The sequence below is a fragment of the Aythya marila genome (assembly GCF_965140915.1).
Source record: "Aythya marila genome assembly, chromosome: 14".
NCBI lineage: Eukaryota > Metazoa > Chordata > Aves > Anseriformes > Anatidae > Aythya > Aythya marila.
Window position 1 is genome coordinate 18510006 of NC_139055.1, and position 24082 is coordinate 18534087.

General features: G+C 38.7%; 1 protein-coding gene across 2 annotated transcripts in view; it reads right to left on the bottom strand.

The window, feature by feature from the left end:
• Window positions 1-150: 150 nt before the first annotated feature.
• AFF4 (ALF transcription elongation factor 4) overlaps window positions 151-24082 on the bottom strand; it is a 45514-nt gene continuing 21582 nt past the window's right edge. Inside the window, exons 6-22 of one of the 2 annotated variants that reach the window (XM_082771300.1) lie at window positions 22558-22594; window positions 20985-21033; window positions 19630-19650; window positions 19017-19071; window positions 17960-17997; window positions 17437-17599; window positions 15967-16884; window positions 14441-14529; window positions 12715-12952; window positions 10527-10624; window positions 9809-9872; window positions 9525-9661; window positions 9038-9109; window positions 7734-7827; window positions 7164-7207; window positions 6122-6342; window positions 151-5508 (exon numbers count right to left, since the gene is read on the bottom strand). In XM_082771300.1, coding sequence (XP_082627426.1) covers window positions 5390-5508; window positions 6122-6342; window positions 7164-7207; window positions 7734-7827; window positions 9038-9109; window positions 9525-9661; window positions 9809-9872; window positions 10527-10624; window positions 12715-12952; window positions 14441-14529; window positions 15967-16884; window positions 17437-17599; window positions 17960-17997; window positions 19017-19071; window positions 19630-19650; window positions 20985-21033; window positions 22558-22594 — 2457 coding nt within the window. In that variant the 3' untranslated portion in view covers window positions 151-5389. Of the gene's footprint in view, window positions 5509-6121; window positions 6346-7163; window positions 7208-7733; window positions 7828-9037; window positions 9110-9524; window positions 9662-9808; window positions 9873-10526; window positions 10625-12714; window positions 12953-14440; window positions 14530-15966; window positions 16885-17436; window positions 17600-17959; window positions 17998-19016; window positions 19072-19629; window positions 19651-20984; window positions 21034-22557; window positions 22595-24082 lie in introns of both variants that reach the window. The other variant, XM_082771299.1, reaches the window with a different exon arrangement.

Here is a 24082-nt window from a genome sequence, read left to right on the forward strand (position 1 = left end):
GGCTGAGAGAAATGAAGCCACTTTTGATTAGACGAATATCAACAGGTCTGAGACACAAATACTGAATGTTAGTTTCCTTTGTTATACAGATAGCATTAAAACAAAGATGAAAACTGCTTTAAAATGCAATACTGGGGAGGAGACAGCCTGTCCAACAGACACGAACACAGTGTTTATGAAGTTTAATACAGAAAATCTATTTGATATTTATTAAACTTAGTTTCTCCAGTTACAGTTTTGCATTGTACAAAGCATTTTAATGACACAGTAGTTAAAAAGATCTTTACAAATTGAAATGTGATACCCTTTTCTCCAAATATTTTAATTGCCATAAATTTGTTTAAAAATACACATTAAACGCATGTTTCAGACACTAAACTTTCTATAATCTCAATACCACAAAATACATAGAATATACTATACAGATGTGGAAAAAATCTAGTTAGTATATAATACTTTGCTCACCATTAACAGCTTTATTACGTGAAATGCACATACTGACTTAGAAATCCTAATTTTGAGCCCCAAAGTACCCTTTGAAATTTCAAATGTATTGCAACAAATAAAATCACAGTTTGTTTTTTTTTTTTTAGGTTTTGGTTGAAAGACAGATGCCTAAATATTTTGATAGAAACAAAATGTAACACATGGACTTGTCATGTACAAAGCATAAAACAGAGACATCCCATTAGTTACTAACAGTACCTTTCTGTATGATTAATAAGGGCTTCATTTATAAGTGACAGCTTAAAAGTTACCTTCCCCCTCCCGCAAACCCTCCCCCAAAAGAAAACCCTTCTTCACCAAATAATAATTTCAAATAAGATAAAGGATTTTTAATAAATATATAAGCACTTTATCCTCCATATACAAAATTTCTTAAAACAATTTAAAAGGGGGACCAGATACAAATGTCAGGAACTGTGCTTGCAAAAGTCATGCCTGGTCCTTAGAGTTGAGTGTTCAGATGTATAATGCCAGCGCAGCCGACGCCAACCGCTGCAGAAGTAACTGTGCACCCGACTGCATCAATTCCTAGGGTTGCATACAAAAACTGAAGACAGGGAACACTGCAATCCAATTTGCCTGTATCAGCTCCGTTAGCAAACGTGGAGAGTTCCAACAGGAACGGATACGTTCCCATTAAGTTTCCAGATGAAATTAAAACAGGTAAGTGTTTACATACAGATAGCCTGTATAAATTCTCTGCTGTAAGGCAGCATTTCCAATTGCTCACTATAGTGTATTCCACTGAAACTCAGCTGAGACTGGCAGACAGCAAAGAGCCAAGGCTGCTCCGCCGAAGCCCAGAGCTCCTGTTGAAACAGGAATTCGCTCACTGTACAGCCAACCCTTCCCTCTCTGCCCCCAACGCTGCTGGTTTCAAATGGCATCGGAGACCAATTCCTTGAGAAGTAATGGGGTTAGACAGAGATCACGATTCCCTGATTGATTGGGTTTACACAACTTTCATACTTAGGACATTTGCCTCCTGGAATAGGTCTGTATCTGTCTGAGTTGGCTACCAAAAGCTTTGGCTACTCTTTATACTTAACAGGTATCTTAACTCTGTTGCTTGGAAACACACAGTTTTCCGTAATACTGATTCCTTAGATGGAGTAATTTAAACCCTGACCGAAATACTCGTCAGACATGTAATAATTTGGAAGTTGCTTACTCCCCAATGGGTAATTCAAACTTGACTTGCTCAGGCCCTTAATATAAACACTGCAGTGACAGTAAATATCTGTTAGGTAAGTGAAACATTAAATACAGCAAAGGTAGTCTCTCTTTCCAATAGTTTCCCATTTTGGAAAATTACATAATTATCTGCCTACGGCTTTATTTTACTTGCCCCAGGCAAGCACAACAGTATTTCCATAAAGTACTGACTCTCTGTATGTTGGGGCCTTTCATAAATACATTTCAGGGCTTTTTTTTTTTTTTTTGTTATCACAGCAATCAAGCCTCAGCAATCTAAAGGAATATACATTGCACTCCTGTATAATATGCAAGATTTATCACCAGTAAGACGGTGACTCATCACTCAATAAATAATATATCAATATAGTCAGTTGCACCATAATCTAAAAACAAGTATAACATATACTTTGGACAGACTGAGTTCATATATATATACATATATATTAAAAGACACATACAATACAAATTGCATACTGCCATCAAAAGCCAAGAAGAGCCATCCATACGCTCTGCTTTATGGCTAATAGTTTCAAATCAAAATAAAAGTATCGGGCTGTTTTACTCTGGTGTCCTAAAGATTTGTTTATAAATATAAATGGTTGCACTTATCACCTAGGAACCTGCAAGTTTCACAGCAAATTCAAATAATATTGATATCTGAGCAAGCCTAGTCTGATTAAGCCATTTTTAAGATTCACCAACTGGGACCGCGTTCAGTAAGGGAATTAGAATTACAGCGCTGATATGTATTTAATATACAATCGTCTAGGGAATCGTTTAGGAAGCCAGGAGTTAGGGATTCCCTCATTAGTCAATAGTGCGACTTGCCTTAGTGCTGAAGGGACATGCATTTCCACCGCTGTTGTGTAGAGGTTAAAAAAAAAAAAGATTTAGATTGTTAGCCTGCATTTGGACAGAGGGATGGAAGCTTATTACGTATTTGCATTTTTTGGCTATGAAGTCTGATAAATACTTAACTTCTCTCTTTGAAATAACGGTAAATCCCAAAATAGATATGCTTTTGGAAGTGTGAAATCTAAGTTTCTCTGCTTGAAATAGCCACAGATGAGTAAGGCATTTCTTTTCAATGAACAAGACCACTGCACATCTCCCAGACAGACAGAAATCCGGGACAGCACTCTTGGGGGGTATTTCACTGTGAAGTACACTGTTGAGGTGGGACACTTTCAACCAGTTTAGGTCCACATTTTGACACAATGTGGAAAGTCTTCTGGTCATTTGAAGACAATCCTTTAAGATTCACCGATCTAGGGATAAGCGATACATTTTTATAGACCAATTGCACGTGACACCAAAAGGTATTTGTGGGACTCTAGTAAAAGAAAAAAAAAAATCCCAGAGATGAGACCATTCCTGCTGACAGTCATGGTAACTGTGCACAAAAGAGCAAGCCAAAAAACAGCCATGCTGGCTAGTGCAGCACTACACAAAAAAATAAACTATGAATGCAACTTCTAAGAAGGTATTTTTATATAGCGTCAAAAGTGTGCTAGGCACTTTAGAGTATTAAAGGAAAAAATAGTTGACAGTGTCCCATTAACCAGGATGCAGAGTCTGAGGGTACAGAGTTCTGTCTCTAACAGCAAACACTAAAAGAAATGTGATCTTGCACAGTGATTCAATACAAAGGATGCTCCAACAGACCTGAACAGGAAATTCGGCTCTAAGTGACCACCTCGCAGGTCCGTCACCCACGTATCGGTTTGTATGTAGCAAAGCTCTTCTGGAAGTACAAAACACGCTGGAACGCAAAGGAAGCTCTACGAATATGCAGCTACCTTTTAGTAGGTTACTAATTTGCAAAACTCCTAAACTCTTAAAGCCCATAGGACATACTGCAGTACTAAGTAGCGTAGAATTCTATTCCTTCCGCCGAGGTTGCCATGAGTTTGGCACTTAACTACAGCTACACAAAAATTTAGTGCAATAATTTTCCTGAACATGCACGTTCATATCTGGTACAGAATAAAGGGTTAAGTGGGAGATAAAACAAAGCAGCATTCCACCATCTCACTCCAAAGTATTCAGAGTTTGACTCTTTAACAGGAGACCACTGCGCTGAGAAGTCCGTTTGTGTGACAGACACTACTTTTACAAAGGAAATGGAATTTTACCAAAGTACTGCAGAAGACCACTGCATACAGTATACCTGGTCCTGCTGTAAAACATCTTGTAAACAGTTCATAAAATCTTCATCTAAAAGTAAGGCATAAGGCACACCAGACATGTTAGGGGCACTAAGCAATACTGAAAGCAGTAGCATTTTAAACCTTTGACTCAGACAAGCACCTTGCGTGGACAGGTACTTTGGTTTGCACGTTTTGAGAGCAGTCAGCTGCAACTCCACGAACCATTTCTGTTGCACCACATCGCTCCTCTCAAGCGAATATTCTGCTCCGTCAAACACATCAAGCATTAATGGGACCTTCGTTAACATGGGGTAAATACAAGTTTCAAATCCATTCTGCGTCAAAGCAGTCAGACAGCTTCCCTGTAATAGCAGGCGTGCTCCCCACCCCACAATGGCTGTTGCACTGTCATGCTGTAGTGTCCATTAACCATCAGACCCTAAAAGGAAAAAATGGACCTCCATTTCTACTTCCGATTCCTGGTTTCTCAGTCAATAGAAAAGATGCAAATGACGGTTCTGGTAGGAATTTAACTACTGTCGGTTTGGTTTTTTTAACCACAAAGTTCGCTGATTTTGAACGTATCGAAAAATGACAAGCACGGAAACAAAACTTGTTTTAAATGAAGAGATACAAAAAAGCACAAGATTGTCCATTTCAGAAACCTTTCCTGTATGCATCGCACCTATCAGACTGAAGTTCATTCCTACACCATTACTTTGATATTACATCGAATACAAATTACTGTAATGTTTTGTGATTTGTTATAGTGTTAATCAATGTTTTGAAACTGCCTTGAAAGCAACCCAAGTCAGATCCAGCTAAATATTTTCCATATAAATTTCTTTAAAATTCATTTAAACGAAGTATCTTAATATGTAGAAGAATATCTGGAACTTTTCTATTTAGTACAAATTCTGCAATAATAAATCTCTAGCTGTCATTTATTAGTTGACTCATAGGCATTAGGCATGAAAAGTATGGTGTTCCTACACGTTAGAACCTATCAACCCTACTTCCTTTTACAGGCTCTACCACCACAAGACATTACAGAGTAACAAAGCTCACAAAGTCCTTAAATAAAGTGTCTATGTTTAATTTCTGCTAAGTACTCGAAAGGGTAAATTTAGGGAAGAAACAGCTAAAAACTGCCCCAAAATCGGGCTTTTCAAAATTAAAATTAAAAAATTAAAATAAATAGGATTTAAACTGACTTATGTATTATGACTGGAATTCCAATGATCCAATCTATCCATGATAGATTAGCAGAAGTACACCTTTATATTTTGCAAATTTTAAAATATTTAAATAACTTAAAACGGGAATACTGAAGAAGTCCATTAACCAGATAATTTGGGGTTAAAACACAAAACACAAATGAGGATGGGAGACATTTCAAAGCATTCCTTGCTCTTAGTGTCAACTAAGCAATGTGTTATGGCAGTCTTCCTTATTGACATGACACAGTGTTGTGGAGATAAATCAGAGGCAGCGAGAAAAATGTGTTCTATTTTCCATTCCTTCAGTTCAAAATATCACTTGGCATCCAGGCGCAACCAATGTAGTCCCTGACGGGTATAACGCACTAGGTCTGTCATGATGCTTGAATTAAAAACCAGAGGGCCCATGACTTTATCCAGTTCAGCAAAGAACTCTAAAACAACAGAAATGCAAGTTAAATTAGGCACAATCTTTCACGTTGGCTGGTGTACTGGAAACACTGCATCACAAAAAAAAAAAAAAAAAAAAAAATCTTTTCAACACTAATCTTTCAGATTAAAACAGAAGAAATGAAAGATGGCTGAACGTTCGAAGAATAAAAATAAAAGAAAAAGGTCTTTGCTAGTCAATTTCTTTACTCTTTCCCATAAGACTAGCTGATGAGAATAATTATACTATGGTTAAATGGTTGCTAAACTTTTTTTGGTCTTTTCCATCAAACGTGTATATTTACTCAAGATAAGAATTTCAGAGAAGGAAGTACACCAAGTTCCTCTTCCTGCAGCGAACAAATTATGGGAAAATCAGGATTTGTTTATTTAAAACATAGCCATTAGGAAACATTACACCACCAGCACCACCTGACAACCAAGACAACCAGCCTGGGAAATCACCATAATCAAGGGCATCGCTTTCTGTCTTTCTTTTGCAGAGGACCCAGCTAAGCATCCCGTGTGCTGTTAACCCTAACTCCAGAATCAAACCTGTTAGCATTTCAGCACAGCCTGACACATCTGAGGTTATAACCTGCCTGTGACAAGCCTTACCTTTCTGTTCTTTAGACAGCTGCTCGGCTTGGTCCCATATTTCAGTGGCATAGAGGAAGTTGGATGTAACTTGGACGTAGCTGGCTGCCATCTGATGGATCCTCTGGGGGATCGTCACCGAAGACCCGCTCCCTGAAGGGTTGGCTGCCCCAGAAGAGTAATTTCCTGAATTCCCTGGAGACAGCTTTGGAGAGACTGGAGACGGCATACCAACAGGCTTGCTGCTTATCCAAAGAAAAATATTAAATTGTAAAATGCATGCATGTGTACTTCAGGCTCGTCATGCTGTAAGAATAATGCTTAAGACTTCTCTTCCTACACCTCAGAATGTGGGATGCTAAAACACCCCCACTTCACACATCAAGAAGTCAGGGTTTGCCCTGCAACAGATGAAATGCATGGGCTGGTAAAAATTGCCAAGGCTCCTCCAACTCCTGTGTTTCAGCTTAACAATCAAAACTAATCCTCACTATCTTTTAATTAAAAAGTCTTAAACTCATTGTTTAAATTAATTGAGGCTTAAATAATAATAATAATAAAACAACATGGTTAATTATGCTGCCATACTGCAACATTTTCAAATAACACGATGCAAATCTGACCAGTTCCCCTAAATTCTGGAATTTTTAATTTTGATAGAGTAATCTATAAAAGGTTGGTTGTTAAGTTTTAAAGAATAAATTAAATGGCTATACTATGGAACAGACAACCCTGTACTTGTAGCCATCTGGGCTTGCAGCACCAATAAAGCTATTGCTTTGAGGGAAAAAGCATTGTATAAAACAACAAATTCACAAAGACAAACACTTTGTGTGTTAATGATCCTCTCCTTTTTTTTTTTTTTTCCTTTTCCTTCCCAAACAAGGAAGTGCCTAAGTGTCAGTACAGCAGTATCGCAAGTAACAGTTTTCCAAACTCTTTATCAAAATAAAATAATCTACTACAATTAGAATCATCTATGACATATTGTTTGAATGATCTATGATAATTATATGAACAACAGATGCATTGGGAAATACTGGTACCAACTTTTATTACTTACCTTCCCATACCGGGTGATGGTGCTTGAGAATTGTTATAGGAATTCTGTTGGGGAAAAAAAAAAAAAATTGTCCTGATTTATGTTTATACTTTAATCACATTTTATTTGCTTAATCGGTCATTTTTGAACAAGTTAGTTCTTACGGCTTTTCTTTTAAACAATAATCAAAATCTTGAATAATATCAAGCAAAGTACTTTCAAATGTGGTAAAAATATCCCTTGTACTGATGACTAAGACAAAAATCAGTGAAGATAAAGTGAGGTTTCAGCTTTGTTATATCTGCAGAAAGAAAAATCTTTTAAAATTCTCTTTGAAGCCTACTAAACTTATTAAAGACAAAAGCTACATCAAATTATTAATAGAGATCAATCATGTTAGGACCAGTGGGTTGATGTCATTTTTAGTCATGCTGAATCTTCCCAGCTTTAAGCTACTCAGCTCAAATATACTTTCAGTTCTAAATAGAGCATACTGAAGTTTGCACACAGCAGTCTGTAAACTGCATAGAGGAATTTTTAGTGATGTAGAACTTTAATTTGATTAAAAATGAAAAATACATATGCAATTACCTTCAGATGTTCAGTCAGAGTCTTAGAATATTTCAATGCACTTTCCTTTTTCAGTTTGAAAAGCCTTAGGTATAGCAGAGACTGGCACCGAAGACTAAACAAAGACAGAACAGCAAAACGTTTACAATTAAAGCCAAGTGTATCACATCTCAGCGAAGTTCAAAAATCTCACAGCTGTGTTTTTAAAAGCTTTCTCTCCTTACTCTGAAAAGCCAATTGTCAAGTCCCAAGTAGCAAAAACCCAAACCCACTTTTAACTTCTTAAGGAAGTGAAAGCCACAGCAGCTTTCTGCCTTGAGCGGAAATTATAGTTTTCCATGATTTTGCTGATATAACTAATCTCCAGTTCTGAGCCCAGGAGACAACACTAAATTACTTGCTAGACAAGAGTTTCATTTAATTTGTTTTGCTCATGTCATGACATGCTGAGTCTAGTGTATTCTGCTGTCACCTCCCCTTTCTTTTCCACCTGATACTGGTTGGTTCTGCTCCCCTGCTTGCTGCAGCCATTTCACTGGTCCAGATGGCAAATGACAATTGTTCAGTCATTCTAAATTCTGACTTATCACTGGGTGAATACATAGGAAGCACCCTCATCCTTTCTGCCATTTCTCCTTGCAAATCCAGTCAAACACCTTAGTTTCAAGTTTATCTTTGCAAAAAAGGCACAAAGCAGAGCTACAAGTTCTTTCAAATGAATAAGCAGTGCATATTGATAATCCCATCTTACAAAAAAAAAATAGATAAAACAAACCAGAAAACAGCTTGTTAATGCAACAACGGTGTTTTCTGAAGCACTTAGGTCACCGAACAGCCCCCTATCAGCTGGATCCACATCAAACTCAACAGCAATCCATTATTTTTGAGTATTGCAATTTGCAAAGAGAGAAAACAGAGAGCTCAATTCATCAACAGTAATTTTACCAAAACATTAAGGAGGATAAAAGTTCAGAAGATCTCTCTACCATTTCTAGCCACATAACAACTTTGTTGCCTCATTGCTGCAATAGACATCGCATCAATGAAATCATATTCTAAAATAAAAGCACTAACTGACATCATTTTAAGGAAATTAGACAGAGCTGGAAAAAGATTCAGTAATTTCATTAATAGTCCCAAAACTACATGTAGAGAGCCTCTCTGCCCAAATTTACTGTAATCAGATATATAGCATTAATCTTTCTGCACAGTCAAATGAACATTTTTTTGTTCAAAACCACCTGAGAACTCGGTGTAATATAATATTTCATGGAGACTGCACTTGAAGTAATCAGTGTGTTGTCTTAAGTTCAGAATACACATACCAAAGCACTGCTAGCCTTTTATCTGCAGCTGTAGCATCTGGTGCCAAGTAATTTTTCAGTTTCATAGTGTACCTACAAATAAAGTATCAGCAGGTAAACAATCCATCAAGTAAACAACAAAATAAAGTATTGTACTATCACTTATCCATCAAAGTTCTTATCAATTTCTAATTTCAACTGTCTTCACCATTTCAGTTACTTCCCCCAGACCCTAAACAAAATATGACTAGATAATAATTGGGAAAATTTGGCTTTTCACATGTTACATATTACTGGGAGACATCAAGAATCTTGGAACAAAGGATCTCAACATTCATGAAAAGAGTTTAAGCCTCAGCAACCAGAACAAAGTGGTAAGTGATCTGGTTCTACTGGAGAATACGGGATTTCAAACGGTGGTGGGAAAACCCTTCTGAAACCCAGAAGTTCTTATTTCCAGACCTCCTTCCCACCCACTTGACTTTTGTGTATCCTCTGCTTTGCTTACTTGATTAATTCCACAGTTTCTGAATACATAGGGAACGGGGACTTGGATTCCTGAGCATTTTTCTCCAATGCATTCCCACACTCAATGAACGACACTACAGCATCTAGGTAGTACACAGCCTTCTCGAACCTGTCAGACTGAGGAGATTGGAAAAAACTTTAAAGACAAGAATTGAGAGGATACACAAGGAATTACCAGTACAGACATGGAACAACCCAGCAAAAGCAGTAAACAAACCCCAGCATTGTGTGCAAACACTGGAGAAATATTGCAGATTTACTTACCAGTGCATCCGCATTATGCTTTAACTTCTTTGCTTCCTGTAAATAATGATCAGCTGAGTAAGTCCTACAATAGAAGAGAGAAACTTATGGACTCAGCACCATCCACAATGCATTTCCTTTTACAACTGAAGTTTCTTAATGTTGACATTTCTTTTTTTTTTTTTTTTTTTTTTTCCCTACCTCAAGTTACAGGAGCTACTGTATGCTGAAACTGTTTAAAAAATACTTGTAATTGTTAAATTGTATGATTATTTACAGTATGATAAAACTGTTAAAAATAGTTAAATTTAGTTCTCTCGTTTCAGGTAATTTGAAATAGGATTTTGAGCAAGATGTTTAGTACACAGGATTGCATTTGATAGCCAAGCAAACCAAACACTTGATCAACAGTGTGGGGTAGAGAAGGAAACAAAACAAGAATTTGAAGGTGCAATGGACCCATCAGCATTTAAAACCAGAACAACCCTGAGCGATGCAAGTCTACTGCGTGGCCCTGCCTTGTTAGAGGAAGGTACAGGGCAGGCTTCTCAAGGACTCCCTTCTCAAGGACTGCGCTGTCTACCACGTAAGTGGCACACAGAGCGGGCAGACAAGCACATCACTGCAGCTATCCAGAGCACGAGCTTCTACTTAACATCTTTTGTGAAGCACAAAGACAACGCTTCCCCACAGGGGACTGGCTGTGCTCCAAGACTAGCATCCCCTCTGCTTTTCTTACCTGTCATCAAAAACAAGTTTTGCTCTTCTAGACTTTGAGCTCTCTGTAGATGGAGCAGACACAGGAGGGCAGTTTGAGGAATTGTTCAGAATCTTTTCCTGAAAGGAAAATTGTTCCCAAATCATAAACTTAAAGAACAATTAAGTCTTCTTTGTCTGCAAATAAAGCGTTTGTTATTTAAGTTTCTCCTATGACTTCACAGCTACTTCACAGTAAGGTCATTTTTGCAGCTGCTCTTGCTGCCATACAGTAACACAGCTTCCACAAGGCTTTCACCTCATGCTGGCACAGAGGAAGACACAGAGGCTGCGATCAGGCTCTTGGCTCTAATACACCAGGAGCTCTCCCTCAGAGGAAGGAGTGCAGCTAAGGTTTCCTAGATACACCTAGGTCCAGGAAATCCCTCCCTGAACCTCCCACATTGCTGTTTCTAGGTCCTGTTTTCCCACCCCATCATAGATGCTACGAATATTTTAATGACTTCTCATTTTTCTCCAGAGTAAACTGCTGAATCTCTTTGCTTTGAAAACACCAGGATTTCACAACGATAAGCAACATCTTCAGGGAGAAATGACAACTGTCCTCACAATACAGTCCTTGCTCCCTTAAATTACACACAGCTCAGTGACACTTCAGGCTGCAGATTGGATACTAAAACATTCTGTGTGTTGTAAGTGAATCTGTTCTGCTCAAGTGTAAAGCAGCCTTCCAGCTTCGCATGTGTTTTCAGCTCTTTGGCTTTATGAAGACCAAAGGCCAGCTATACAGATGTATTTCATAACCTACCCTTATCAGATCATTGCTAATCAGAAGGATCCTGGAGTCAATACCAAAACATGCAGTGGAATGCAGTATGCTGCTTTAAGAAAGGCATGACTAAGCATATCCAAGGCATAAAAGGATAAACAGCACACCAGTTAACAGCTGGTTTAGGGACAGTTCTATGCTAACAAATAAGGAAAGGACAGAGAGCAGCAGTCTGTGATGCAACTTCATTATCTACAGGCATCCTGGAAGTGTCTCGATGCACACAACCTCGCCAGGTTTCTCAAATCTCATTGCAATGGCATCTGAAGTAACACAGCACGTCTCCCACTTCAGATATTTCATGAACTCCACCCCAATGACTAAGCTACTTTCTGTCATTGCTAATGGCAATTTGCTGCTTTACTCCTGCCCAATCAATTATCCTTCCTGAACGCCTTAGACCTTGCTTCTGAACTTCTCAGAAACTGCAAACCCAGCCACTGAGGTTAGCAGCTGCTTCAACTACTGCAGTTTCCAGAGCCCATAGGAGGCTTTGGGGCTTTGCTGCAGGGAGCTCACAGACAGACTGCACCAACATCTTCAACATACTTTGGAATCCCAAAGATGGAGCTGAAATCCCTCCAAGTTAAACATTCTACACTCAAAAATTGGCTATACATTAGAAATTGCTTATCACAGGTATTCAGTGATACATTTTAAACAGTCAGATGTTCTCAGAAAGTAATTTCTGTCCAGTAATGCACATTTATGTATTGATGAGAAAACACATTACATTTCCATGACTTAAGTGCATCATCTTCCTGTAATATTTTTGAATCCCACCATGTAAGTATCTTCCTAACCTAAATCTCTTAAATTAAAAAAAGTTTCCTGTATCATCTTTGCACCCATTTTTTATCTAATCTAATTACAGTGGGCTCTGTACCTTCCTGAGCTGGAGTTAAAAGCTCCTTTCTGGAGTCCAAGGATGCAGTAAGATGAGAGCCATAACTTTGCATCCTAGCAGTGAACACAGACCCAGCTTCTGCTCTTAAAATTAGGACAAGATTTGTATCTGCTCCAATGACATAAGAGTAACCTCATTATTCTATTTACTGTTGTGTAAACAGATTTGTAGTGATATTTCTCATTAACAAATTAAACAACAAATAAGCAGCATCTGTAATCAGATGTCTAAACTCATTTCATTAATTAACATAAGCATTTGGTAGGAATAAGCATTAGTATTCCACAATCTCTCCCAAGTTATTTTCTAATTTACGGACTTCCAAGGTACCTAAGCACCATGACATGAAACAATGCAAATCTAAAACTAATTACATTTCAACTTGAACGGTGAATTACTGTTTAGATCACACTGAGCATGTGTTTCGCTTTGCAGTTTGACAAGTTCAAGGCAGTCCCAGAATAAGCCCTTTACCTTGGTTTCTTTAGTACTGCTAGAACCCTTTCCCTCCATCTTCTTCTGTTTAGAAGATGAGTTGCTTTTACTGCCACCACTACTGTCCTTACTGACGTTGCTGCTGGACTTCAAGGATGACGACTGGCTGACTGTCCTCTTTCGGGACCCATGTTCCTGCTTGGAATCCTTCTGGAGGACTGGGGCAGCAGGAGACGGCAGTAAATCCTTCTCTTTAACAGCACTTGGCTTTAGAGACCTGAGCAAAATGAACACATTCAGTTTTGTCTTTTATTAAAAGAAAAAAAAGCCCATTTTCTTCTAAATTCTTTTTTTTTTTTTTTTTGTCCCTTCTTCCTCCCCCAAAAACCAAGATCTTTATTGTTAGCCCCACCAAGCCAGATTCACAGGAAGAAAGAAAGAACAATTATCACAGTGACTGGATGTTACGAAGCCTGATTGAACTCGTTTTTACCATTTTATCTGTTCTGACCTGAAAATGCAGCAGGCAAGTTCTAACCATAAAACCACATCCCTGCAACAGTTCTTAAAAAACACCCTAAACACCACGTCAGAAATTAATGCCCATGTCAGCGCCAGCCTGTCTATTGCAGACTAGTCAGCCTAACAATTCAGAAAAAAGATGGTCCAGATAAGCCAGCTCTGGAAGCCAGGGAAGTGGAAAACTTTCTCAACTTCACTGCTGAGGGCTATGGTTACTTATTCCTGGCTCCCCTTTTTACAGAGTACAGTACATTAAGTAATTATTTATACAGAGTATTTTAATAAAAATACAGTTGCATTTAACAAAGTGTCCTTCTGACAACCACACTGGCAAACAAGCAAATATCAAGAATAAAAGGAAAAAAGATAGAATCACAGAACAGCTCGGGTTGGAAGGGACCGTACAGATCACCCATTTCCACCCCCCTGCCATGGGGGGGATGCCACCCACTCGGCCAGGTTGCCCAGGGTCTCATCCAGCCTGGCCTTGAACACCTCCAGGGATGGGGCATCCACAACCTCACTGCGAACCTGATCCAGTGCCTCAGCACCCTCTGAGTGAAGAATTTCCTCCTAACCTCTAATCTAAATCTCCTCTCTTTTAATTTAAAACCATTCCCTTTATCCTGTCATTTACAAAATTGCAGAAATAACCTGTAAGTAAAAGGGTATTGAAGGATGTTGTTTTTGCTAAGTCTGCAATGTTTTATTTTTTGTGACGCTTACACTTCAGCTAATCTGTCAAGCAAATTTGAACTAAATCCATGGATCCAAGTCTCAAGTGCCATCAGCATCCCACATGGCAGTTAAGTAATTTATTCTCAGTTTACATACTTGCTAAACGGAGAATTAACGGATTAGGTTAACTTAAAAGTACGGATTTTGCAAGATCAAAAACCTAGAGGCACAGCTTACTTCTAGAAAAAAAAAAACACACCATACGTCAGAGAAAAAAAAAAAACAGGAAGTGTACTTTCCATAATAAACCAACCCTTCACTTTAGGGTTTACCTTAGTTTTGTTAAGTAAAAAAATGTGCTTGGTCAATGTTTTTGGTTATGGAAATCAATTTCCACCAGCTACTAGCAGAAACTGAACTAAATCCGTCTCAAGAATAAGAAGCAATGAAATTTTACCCATCAAATAATAATGAGGAGACACTGTTGTGGAGGGAAGGGAAGGGGGGGAGATCGGTCTTCTTGATCACCCCGAGCTGTCATGTTGAAAACAGCCAAGATACTCACTCTCTACTGCTAGACGTCTTGTGTCCTGATGGAGCTTTCTCTTCCAGTTTTGTCTTCTTGCTTTCACTGGCTCTGTTTTCATCCTCATTCTGAATAAAGCAAACAAGAAATGCATCCAGGCAAATGTCTACATTATCATCTCAGTGAAGCTGTAAATGTTTCATATTTAGTAGTATTGTGCAGTGTACAGAGTAAGATCTGTACAGACCACAAAAACATTCCCCAAAGCATCTAGCCTGCATCAAATATTTGACCAGATATTGAACCCTGAGATCGGAACACAAAGAAAAACAAAATCTGACTTCTGAATTACCAACCCATATAAAAAAAGTGGCAGTCAAATTGTACATTTTAGAACAAAAGTATTACCATGAAATACCAGAAAAAAAAAAAAAGCCAAAAGCTTCAATAAGAGATCAGGAAACAGATTTTATGCTGGGAGCCTAAAGCAGGTGTCCTACGAACGCCAGAAACAGTAAAAGTCTTGCTGGCTGTAAAGGAAGAGATGTTGAATACCAGGTTTTTATATAAACCTAATCCTAAAGTCAAAGGGTTTGAGGGTGCATTTCAAAGCTGTCTTCAACAAGCACTGGAAGTAGAAATACAAAGAATAAACCAGAACTTAGGGCCCCACAGAGTACGTCACCTGGTACAGAACCCAGACTCAAACCCAGAAGGTTACACCTTAGTCACACCAATATTTCAACCTTGAGCATCACCATCACGAAAACACAACAGCAAATGACAGTCACAGATTTGCTCTTTACACAGACTGTGTATCTTCTTCTGATTTTTTCCAAAAGCAGTTTAAAATTATACTAGTAGCTACCCCCTACCATTTTTCTCCCAGCAGTGCTAACTCTGTTCAGATCCCTCATTAATACCTGTCCATTTTACTGTCCCTTGGGATTCCTGCTTTTTGTTTAATTGAGAAGATTAATTGCTTTTCTGAAAAGCCTCACTGTTATGGAGGGATACTTCCAATCCCAGTAAAGCAGTGCCCCTGAGCTTATGGTTTCTCTTGCTGTGCCCCAGGTCTGTTTCTGCCCGTCCCTTGTCCTGGCAATAGCTCCCATGCAAATGCATTGTTTGCTGTTTGAAGTGATCCACATTAAGACTTTTTTTTTTTGGGCCAGGTGGATTTTCCTTTGGATTAGCTGCCTGAGCTGGCCTGCAGTGCAACAGGGACTAATTGGAGCGGAGGCAGGAGAGCGCAGGATGCAGTGCTCAGAGGTACAGCAGCCCTGCAACCTCCACGAGCTCTCACTGTGGTGCTCGCAGACCTCCATGTACAACCTTCTCCCTTTCCCTCCTCACTCCAAAAGAAAACTCAAATAACCCCTAGTACAACGACACAGGAATGATCAACATATTCTACACAAAACAGTGGCCCAAGTCATCTCCTGAATTACTCAGCGTCATGACAGTGAGGTACGATGTGGGTTGCTGGGTTATACACTTCACCCCCGTAGCAAGGCAATAAGGGGCTAAGATAACAGGCAAAATTATATGTACAGAGTCATCACCTGCTTATGTTTCCTTTTGCCTTTTGTAGAGCTTTTGTCAGAAGGCTGCTTCTGGGATTCTCTTGTGTGCTTCTCTGGTACGGTTTTCTTTTCCACTTTGGGCGCGTCAGCATCCTTGTAAGGCTTCCCTGGTATTCTTGATAAGAGGCTCAGGTCAATCTTCACAATAAGTGGGTACCTTTCATCAGGATCACTGAGTGGTGAAAGAAGCTCTTTCTCTTCCATAGGAGAGAACATTCTATGCCGAAAAAAGCTGTCATCCTCCTCCATGGAAGATTTAACAGGAGTCCTATTGCTCTCAGAATATTTGGGTGTTTGTGACGAAGGAGGCAGGCTTTCATTTTCATCTGAATCAGAGGATGAGGTATCTGTTTCTATGAATTCCCTGGATTTCTGGGCAGATTTGCTCGAAGCCTTGTATTTCTTCTTCTCCGTTGTAGGCCGAGGGGAAGATTTGGGCTCTTTCTTTATGTTAGGTTTTCTGGAACCTTTTGTGGCTGCCTTATGCCTGTTTGAAGGTATATTTGTTGCCATGTCTACTGGGGTTTCACTTTCTATTTTAAGACCTCCCCTAGGCTCTTCAACAGATGTCTTTTCTGCCTTCTTGGGCTGCTTTTTACCTACAGTCCTCCTCTGTGTAGAGCTGTCACTCTGCGCAGGTGATTTCTGCCTGCCACGACTGCCCTCTGAGCCCTTTTGGGTGGGTTTGGAATCTCGCCCTGGTGTAGAAGAAATCGAATCCTTGGATCCGCTTTGATCAGCGTACCCACTGCCTGTCCCCTGATCCCGTCCCTCTTTTTTGTAGCCTTGTGAGGACGGGATATTGCTGTCCACAGAAGAAGCTGGTGACACTTTATGTGAATTTACTTTGTTCAACCAGTTATCCAGCTGCCACTTGTTTGTTGGCGGTGGCTCTGGCTAAAAACAAAATTTAAAAAAAGAAACAGCAGTGTTATATCAAGCATTTTACATTTCTTCCATCTTTTCTGCAGGACACCTCCACTGTGCTGCAGGCCTAAGCAAGAGGTACACCAAACATCTGAGATCAATAATTAACAAAAATAAAAGGAGTTGATGAGTATAGTTACAAATAGCAATTCTCATTTTTCCCCTCAGCCAGAGCAGCTGCTACCCAGAGGCGATACCTGCTGCCGTAGCTACACAGACTAAAAGACCACAGTTTTTTAAGATACTGTCACCATACCCAGGGTCTGCACTCCACCAGGTAACTGGTGGTAAAAATCACCTCAAATTGGAACATCAAATGTGTGCTTACACAAAGCACCGTTACTGTGTCCAACTACAGGTGCTTCAGCAAAAGAACACTGTGCAGATGGGGGAATGATTCCACGTATGTCAGCTCAACTTTTTTTTTTAACCACTTTGAGAACACATTCAATTTTTCTGCTTTTAAAACTTGGGATGAACGCCAAACTAACGAAGACAGCCTGAATCCATGTCACATCCTACCTCAGGGGACGCGCTCTGTGATGGTTCATTAGCTTCACTATCACTGGAACTGCTTTCACTTTCGGAGTCAGATCCTGAACTGCTTTCAGATCCACTATGGCTGCTTGAGTCATCCCTTGAATTATCTGCTCCTTCACTGTTATGCTGCGAAGGTTCAGAATTACTGGAAACAAAAATGAAGAAAAATAAAGAAACACTACTCAAGGCGCAAACACATCCTAGAAATCCTTCCATTAGGAAGAATGAAATCTAACATTTTTATTAACAATTGCTTAAAAGTTCAACAGAATGCAACTTACTCTGGAAACAAACAACAGCTTTTGCCCCCCTCCCCCCCCTCACAAAGTGGTTAGTATAATTTGCAGGATAAATGCTATTTAATCACCGATTACGTTTTCATCACCTTTTGCTCTAACAGAAGATGAAAGACAGAGATTTTAGAAATGAGATCAGGTCATGAGTGCTGACTGGACTGAATTTCACTGCTTTACTTTCTATGCTGCAATCTAGCAGGAATGCCTACCTTCCAGGTGTGCTCCTTGGCACTGTCTTATCACAATCCTGCAATTAAGAAGAAGAGCGTGAAGCTTCTGGAAGTTATTTTAGGATTGCACATACAGTTACATCGCAAAGCATCAATTTAGAGCCTTAAAATTTTAAAATATTTTGCCAGAACAGTGTTTTAATTCAGTACTTGAGAAAGTTGTCTCAATTTTCCTTGAACAGAAAGAAAAACAAATCAGAGTTTTCTCCAAGTTTTTACCACAGATGTGTCATCTTAGAGTCCCCTGTATTCTGAGAGATGCTATTTTCTCAATCCTTAGTAACACCTTTTTGTATCAGGTTATTTGAAATTCTATGATCCTACTCTAGAGATGGCCAGAGTACCAGTAGGTAACCAAGTAAATGCACTATCTTCAAGTTTTTCACATGAGAAAACAAATCAAGTAATAGAAGTGGGAATAGGAAAAAAATAAATAAAAAAAAAAGGAGAGTGGACTACTGCTGCTTAGTATAGACCCTACAGGTATTTTTAATTTAGCATGCCAAATGCCATTTTTAGCAGAAGCCACACAACATTAATATTGACAAAAAAGAAAAAAAGACTTATCTACAGCAATAAAGGTGCTGCTATACCCAGTTACAGATAAAACTTGGGAGTAAAACACAAACACAGTAGCTCTTATCATCCCAAACACAGTCCCTGCACAGAAATGTTTATGCCATGCATGTGTTAGACAGCATGGAAGAACATGAAGGCTTCTGCCTTTCAATGGCAGGCCGTTACATATGTTATGAAGTACACTCCTCTTTATTTTCATAGAAAGTCCATTTGAAATCAGAAAGGCAAGAGTCTTTAGGTAAAAGCATACAATTCACATAAAACAGATGATTTTCCCCCAGTTTGTATTGTGGAATACCTGGAGCTTGTTTAGAAACTTGCTAATTGATTTTTGCCTCTTAATTACAAATCTTGGAGCTGCTCGGTTTGCTGTTGGGAGTACTGACTGCTGCTGAACTACCAAATTATCAACGTGCTTGCTATACTTCCCTGAAACTTTGGTACTGAATGAACATACCTGCTCTCCATCGCTGTCTTCACTACTGCTAAGCTTTAAGTCATCTTTCAACATACTGTAAGTAAAAGGGAGAAAGTGAGACAAGTTTTTCCATGTACTTTAATTACATTCAAAGCATTCTTCTATATTGCAGCATGCTATTGTTTATGCTATAGAGCAGGCTGCGTGGGTGAAATCTGCAAGTTACCATTCTAAAAGATTTAATTGTTTAAGAATGGCGAGGTAAGTCATTCTTTAAAGACAAATACAGACTCTAGTACTTTTACTCCTTTGTTCAATCTGTCAAATTTAGGAAGGAAATCTCATACATTTTACTAATGCAGGAAGAGCTAAAATCTGGATGTTCAGCTTCTCTCATACAATGACCAAGAATACTGTGCTAAATAAAATTAAGTGGCTGTTTCCCATCTCATGGCAAAAGCACAACTGTATTAAGCTATAATTTTTCTATTATTATTATTCAGTTATAATTACTCTATTATTTAAGCTAGTTATAATTACACACACCTATTTCACAATACTGAAAATATATGAACACATTGGAAACAAATAGTGGGGTATATTGCCTTTGTGCTTATTTAAAAAAATGGATTACAAAAATAAGACATCTTACTCTGTCTGGTTCGATTCACATCTGGAAAAAGAAGATAAGAAAGGATTAAAAGTCTGGTATATCTGAATTTTACAGTATAGTTGTTCTACCGATAACCTGAAAAGAGACGCCAACCTCTAGATCTAGTTCCCAATGTTTTCCACTACTATCCTTTTCCAAAAGATACATTTATGTCATTTTCTGAGGTTTCTGAACAGGGTACAATCACTTTGTTTCAAAGTCTACTGCAACAGTAAACATCTTCTAATCCTTCTTCCTATGCGCCCCAGTTCAACTAATGCACAATGCTACATCTTGTCCTTAGATGTTCTTGCATTTTGTTTTGGAAATAGCACAGTCCTTTCATGGAGAATTCCACTACCAAAACAAAAGCAAAGTCAAACAGTGAACTCCTATTTCTCCTGCTTGTTGAAATGGCTGCATATAAGCATCTTCTTAAACCTCATGTTTTCAGGAAATCGACTGCAAGTCTAAAATAAATAAATAAATCGGCCTTCAATTATCTTCTATTTCCTTCCCACAGGTCATTTGCTTTTTAATCTTGTTAAGACTGTAATATGTACACGGACAAGCAGAAGAACTAGCCTTCATTTTGTAACTGCATCACAGCAAGCATTAACTCAGAATACCCGGTTTTCAGAATCTATCATCACTTTTATGAAACATACAATCGGGTGGTAAAACTTTATTTTTATGGTCATGTTTGTTTGGAAACAATCTTTAAGCGCAGGTAATAAATTTTCAGGTTTGAGAAAGGTGGTGGGGTACAGTCATCTAGAATCTTCCAGTTACTTTTTATTTTTTCTTTCAGTTGTATGACTGAAGATGCATAACGTTGGGTCTGTGTACCTAACTAACAAAGATGGTTATTGGTCGCTTAAAAGACCGAGTAGCATGAATTTAACTAGATCCCAAACCCAATTTACTATCTCCTCCAATAACAAAACAGTTCTCATCCTGTCTGGCTGTGCAACTGCTGCAAGCTGCTCCTAGCTGACAGCTCTGCAGTGCACACGTTTGGTACGTCCTGTCCCATCCTGCCTGTTCTTATACGCTTCCAGTTCACAAGCCAGTTCCTAGGTCCAAACTCCTTCACACCTATCCTGATAGCTGACGAAAGCAGGGGAAAGGAAAGCATGCACAGTGTGTTTGTTTCCCATACCGATACACCGTATTTACTCTACTGGCCCTGAAAAGGGCTTACAGGAAACGATCCCTGTTTTCTGCCAGCCTAGTACAAGTATGCTAAAGAGTCTGTGCAAGAACCGACACAGTCAAGTAACAAAACAGCTATTTTCCCCAATTTCTTAAATTCTGACAGTTATTTGAGAAATGTTTTCTCAACAGCTACTTACGATTTGGATTGATGACCATTGGATGTTTTTGATGAAGGATTATATCGTTCTAGAAGAAAAAAGTGCATAGTTTTAAACTCAGACAGGAAAATAGTCACTCCAAGATTGCCAGAAGTAAACAGTCTTGGATAAACAAACCCAGAAGGGCTGAGCGAACGGCAGAAAGGAAGAACCAGCAGACACCAGGTACAGTCTCCCAGAGACCAACCGAGTGAGCGGATGCAGAGACAAAACACCAAGTAAAACAACTAATTTAACCGAGAAAATCTTGAAAGTTATTTAAAACCTTGCTGTTGAAACCGATACGTGCTTAATTTGGTTTTGATGGTGTGAAAAAATGTTTTGCTTCTATCAAGGTTAAAGTATTGCCTTCCATGTGCTGGGCAGGGGATACAGGTCATCCTGTCAAGTTCCTGACTTTTCAGCATCCCTGCGCAGCTTTTTAGTGGATAAGCAACCTTCAAACACCAAAAAAACACTCACTCAAACCAACTCTTACAGTCAAAATACATACTGATATAATCTGCTTTTCAGCTTGGGGTTCTATTCTTCCCTTTTCTTTAATTCTGGTATATTGCTAAGCATAGTACAACAGGAACAAAAATGTTAAAAGTTTCCCAGAAAACTCAAACAGGAGTTGAAAACCAGATCAATGCTTTTATTTATCCAGCCTCTCCATTCACACACAGAGAGATCAGTTGCTCCCGGAACGCACGTCTATTTGTTGGCATCAGGGAATTACGTTTTGTTTCCTTAATTCCCCACTGTATTAGGTGTTTAGATTAAGCTGCTTGTGAATACCTAAGAATAACCCATTATGCTTTTACTACTTAATCTGTTTAATCACTTCAACAGGGAGCGGAAAGACTTCTGGAAGACAACAGCACAAATCTAATTCAATTTTTCTAGGTACATGTATGTCACCTGGTTAAATTACTTGTTTCAGTAATATTCAAATTAAAGATATAATTCAAGAGGAATAAAAGCTGCTTTTGTCTAAAAAACAGACATATATTTTGGGACATGAATTCAAGATTATTAAGTCTATTGCTATAAGAATTCTTGATTGTTTTTTTTTTTTTCTTCTGATTTTATGTTCAAAAAGTGAAAATGAACATGGCAAAGGGGAAAACGTAATGTGCTTTTTATACTAAAACAAGAACTTATGCAATCTGTTAGTTTCTATTACATCCAGAGGTTTTATCTGAGGGTGTTTTGTTTTTAGTACTCAGCTATTTTCATTCAGATCAACCAAAAAGACACCTTTTCAAGAATTAAATAATATGACAAATTAAAGATGTTTTTTTTTTTTTTTTTTTTTTTTCCCCAGCAGATACAACAGAGTTGCAAGGCTGTTACTGGCTTTCTAGTTCTCAACAAGAAACTAGGAAGAAAATCAAATGCTATTTCGTAAGTCAACATTTGAGAAAGTACAGAAAATCTTAACCTAGACTCCATGCTATGACCAGTCTGGAAAAGTCTCTTTAAAAAGTCTGACATCTTAGGAGGATACTAAAAATACTGAATCACAACAAAAACATTACACGTATTAAAGGAAGTTTAATATACTTACTCTGTTCTCCAGTGCCAAAACTGGACTGTTGGGACTCCTAAGGGAATAAAAAGATCACAGGAGTTTTTTCAAAGGGAATTTTAACATACCAAAAACCACGCCATCATCCAGCTATTCTTTGACTTTAAAGGATGGCACCTCATCTTTAAAAAAACAAAACAAAACCACTCCTCCACCAAAAAACACACACAACAACAACAAAGCAAAGAGTGATTCTTTATCTGGGCCCAAACTCCTTTCACCAACCCTAGTGGAACAGCAAGAACATAGAAAGAGCACTTCATGTTCCTCGTCTGGAGCTCGGCCATCCCTACGTGCCAGGTTTTAAGGGCCTTGTGCTGTAGCTCTTGGTATCTGAAACTCATTCTCTGTGTAACTTCCATAAATCCTATCTTTTTGTTTGTTTAGCATGAAGATGAGCAGTTTGGTATGTTTTTATTTTTCTTATACAGTGGGGAAAGCCTTGCTGTTAGCTTTACATATTTTCACTCAAATTCTTCTCTTCTCTTTTTCAGACACATACAGCATCTTGGTGGACAAGCCATGAGCATACTAACACTCAATGAACAATTAATGAGTATACTAATGCTCATAGTAATGAAAAAATCCCAGCTACAGAAGAGCACATGAGACAATTAAACTTGAAATCCAAAGAGCCCTGCAGAAATGCTGCGTCCAACTCCTCGTCTCAGAACACTCTGCACGAGTTCCTGGGGAAACGCAGGCAGGCACAGCTGACAAACAGATCATTTCCCTTCCTCGCCCCCACCCCCGTCCCAATAAACAGCCAAATCCGCATGTAATCAGGCAATTCACTTGTACCAAAGCCAATGAACAGCGATATTACCTGCCTTGAGACGCAACAGACTTGTTACCTACAAGTCCAGCCTTGAAAGATGCAGCCCTGCAGATTTTAGCACTGCTGTGATCTTTGCTATTCCCATTCCAAAAAAACAATTCTGTCTCCCGAAAGTACATTATCAAACTTTTCAAACACTAACATATTGTTTCAATAAACAAATATGCAGAGCACCGAGTTACCGAAAAATGTCTAAGCCAGTTCGCCACTTCAAACCAGGACCCTCCTGACCTCATTTTAAAACGAGGACAAACGCTGACTTTAAGCATGAAAGCTGAAAAAATTGAGATAATTCATGAAGTCACACACACACATTTGACAACACTGAATTGCAGGGGTTTTGGTATAGCTACGAACCAGTCTTCCCTAACAGCCAGCTCACTGGTGTGCTGAGTGGCTGTATGCGCGATTTCCAAACGTAACAAAAGCTTTATGCAACAAGGCGTGCTTAGATTAACTCTAACTTCCTTCAACTTTATTTCAAAAGTGGAAGCAGTTGAAATACTGTCTTGGACAAGTTTTTTGTCAGTGGTCTAGACGAACAGACTGCAGCACTTCTCTCAAAACCACACCTTCCCAGGAGACTTCATTTTCAGGTGTTCCAAACGCCTCTAATGAAAGAAACCGAATGAAAGAAAGGGACAATATAAATAAAATTTAACTATA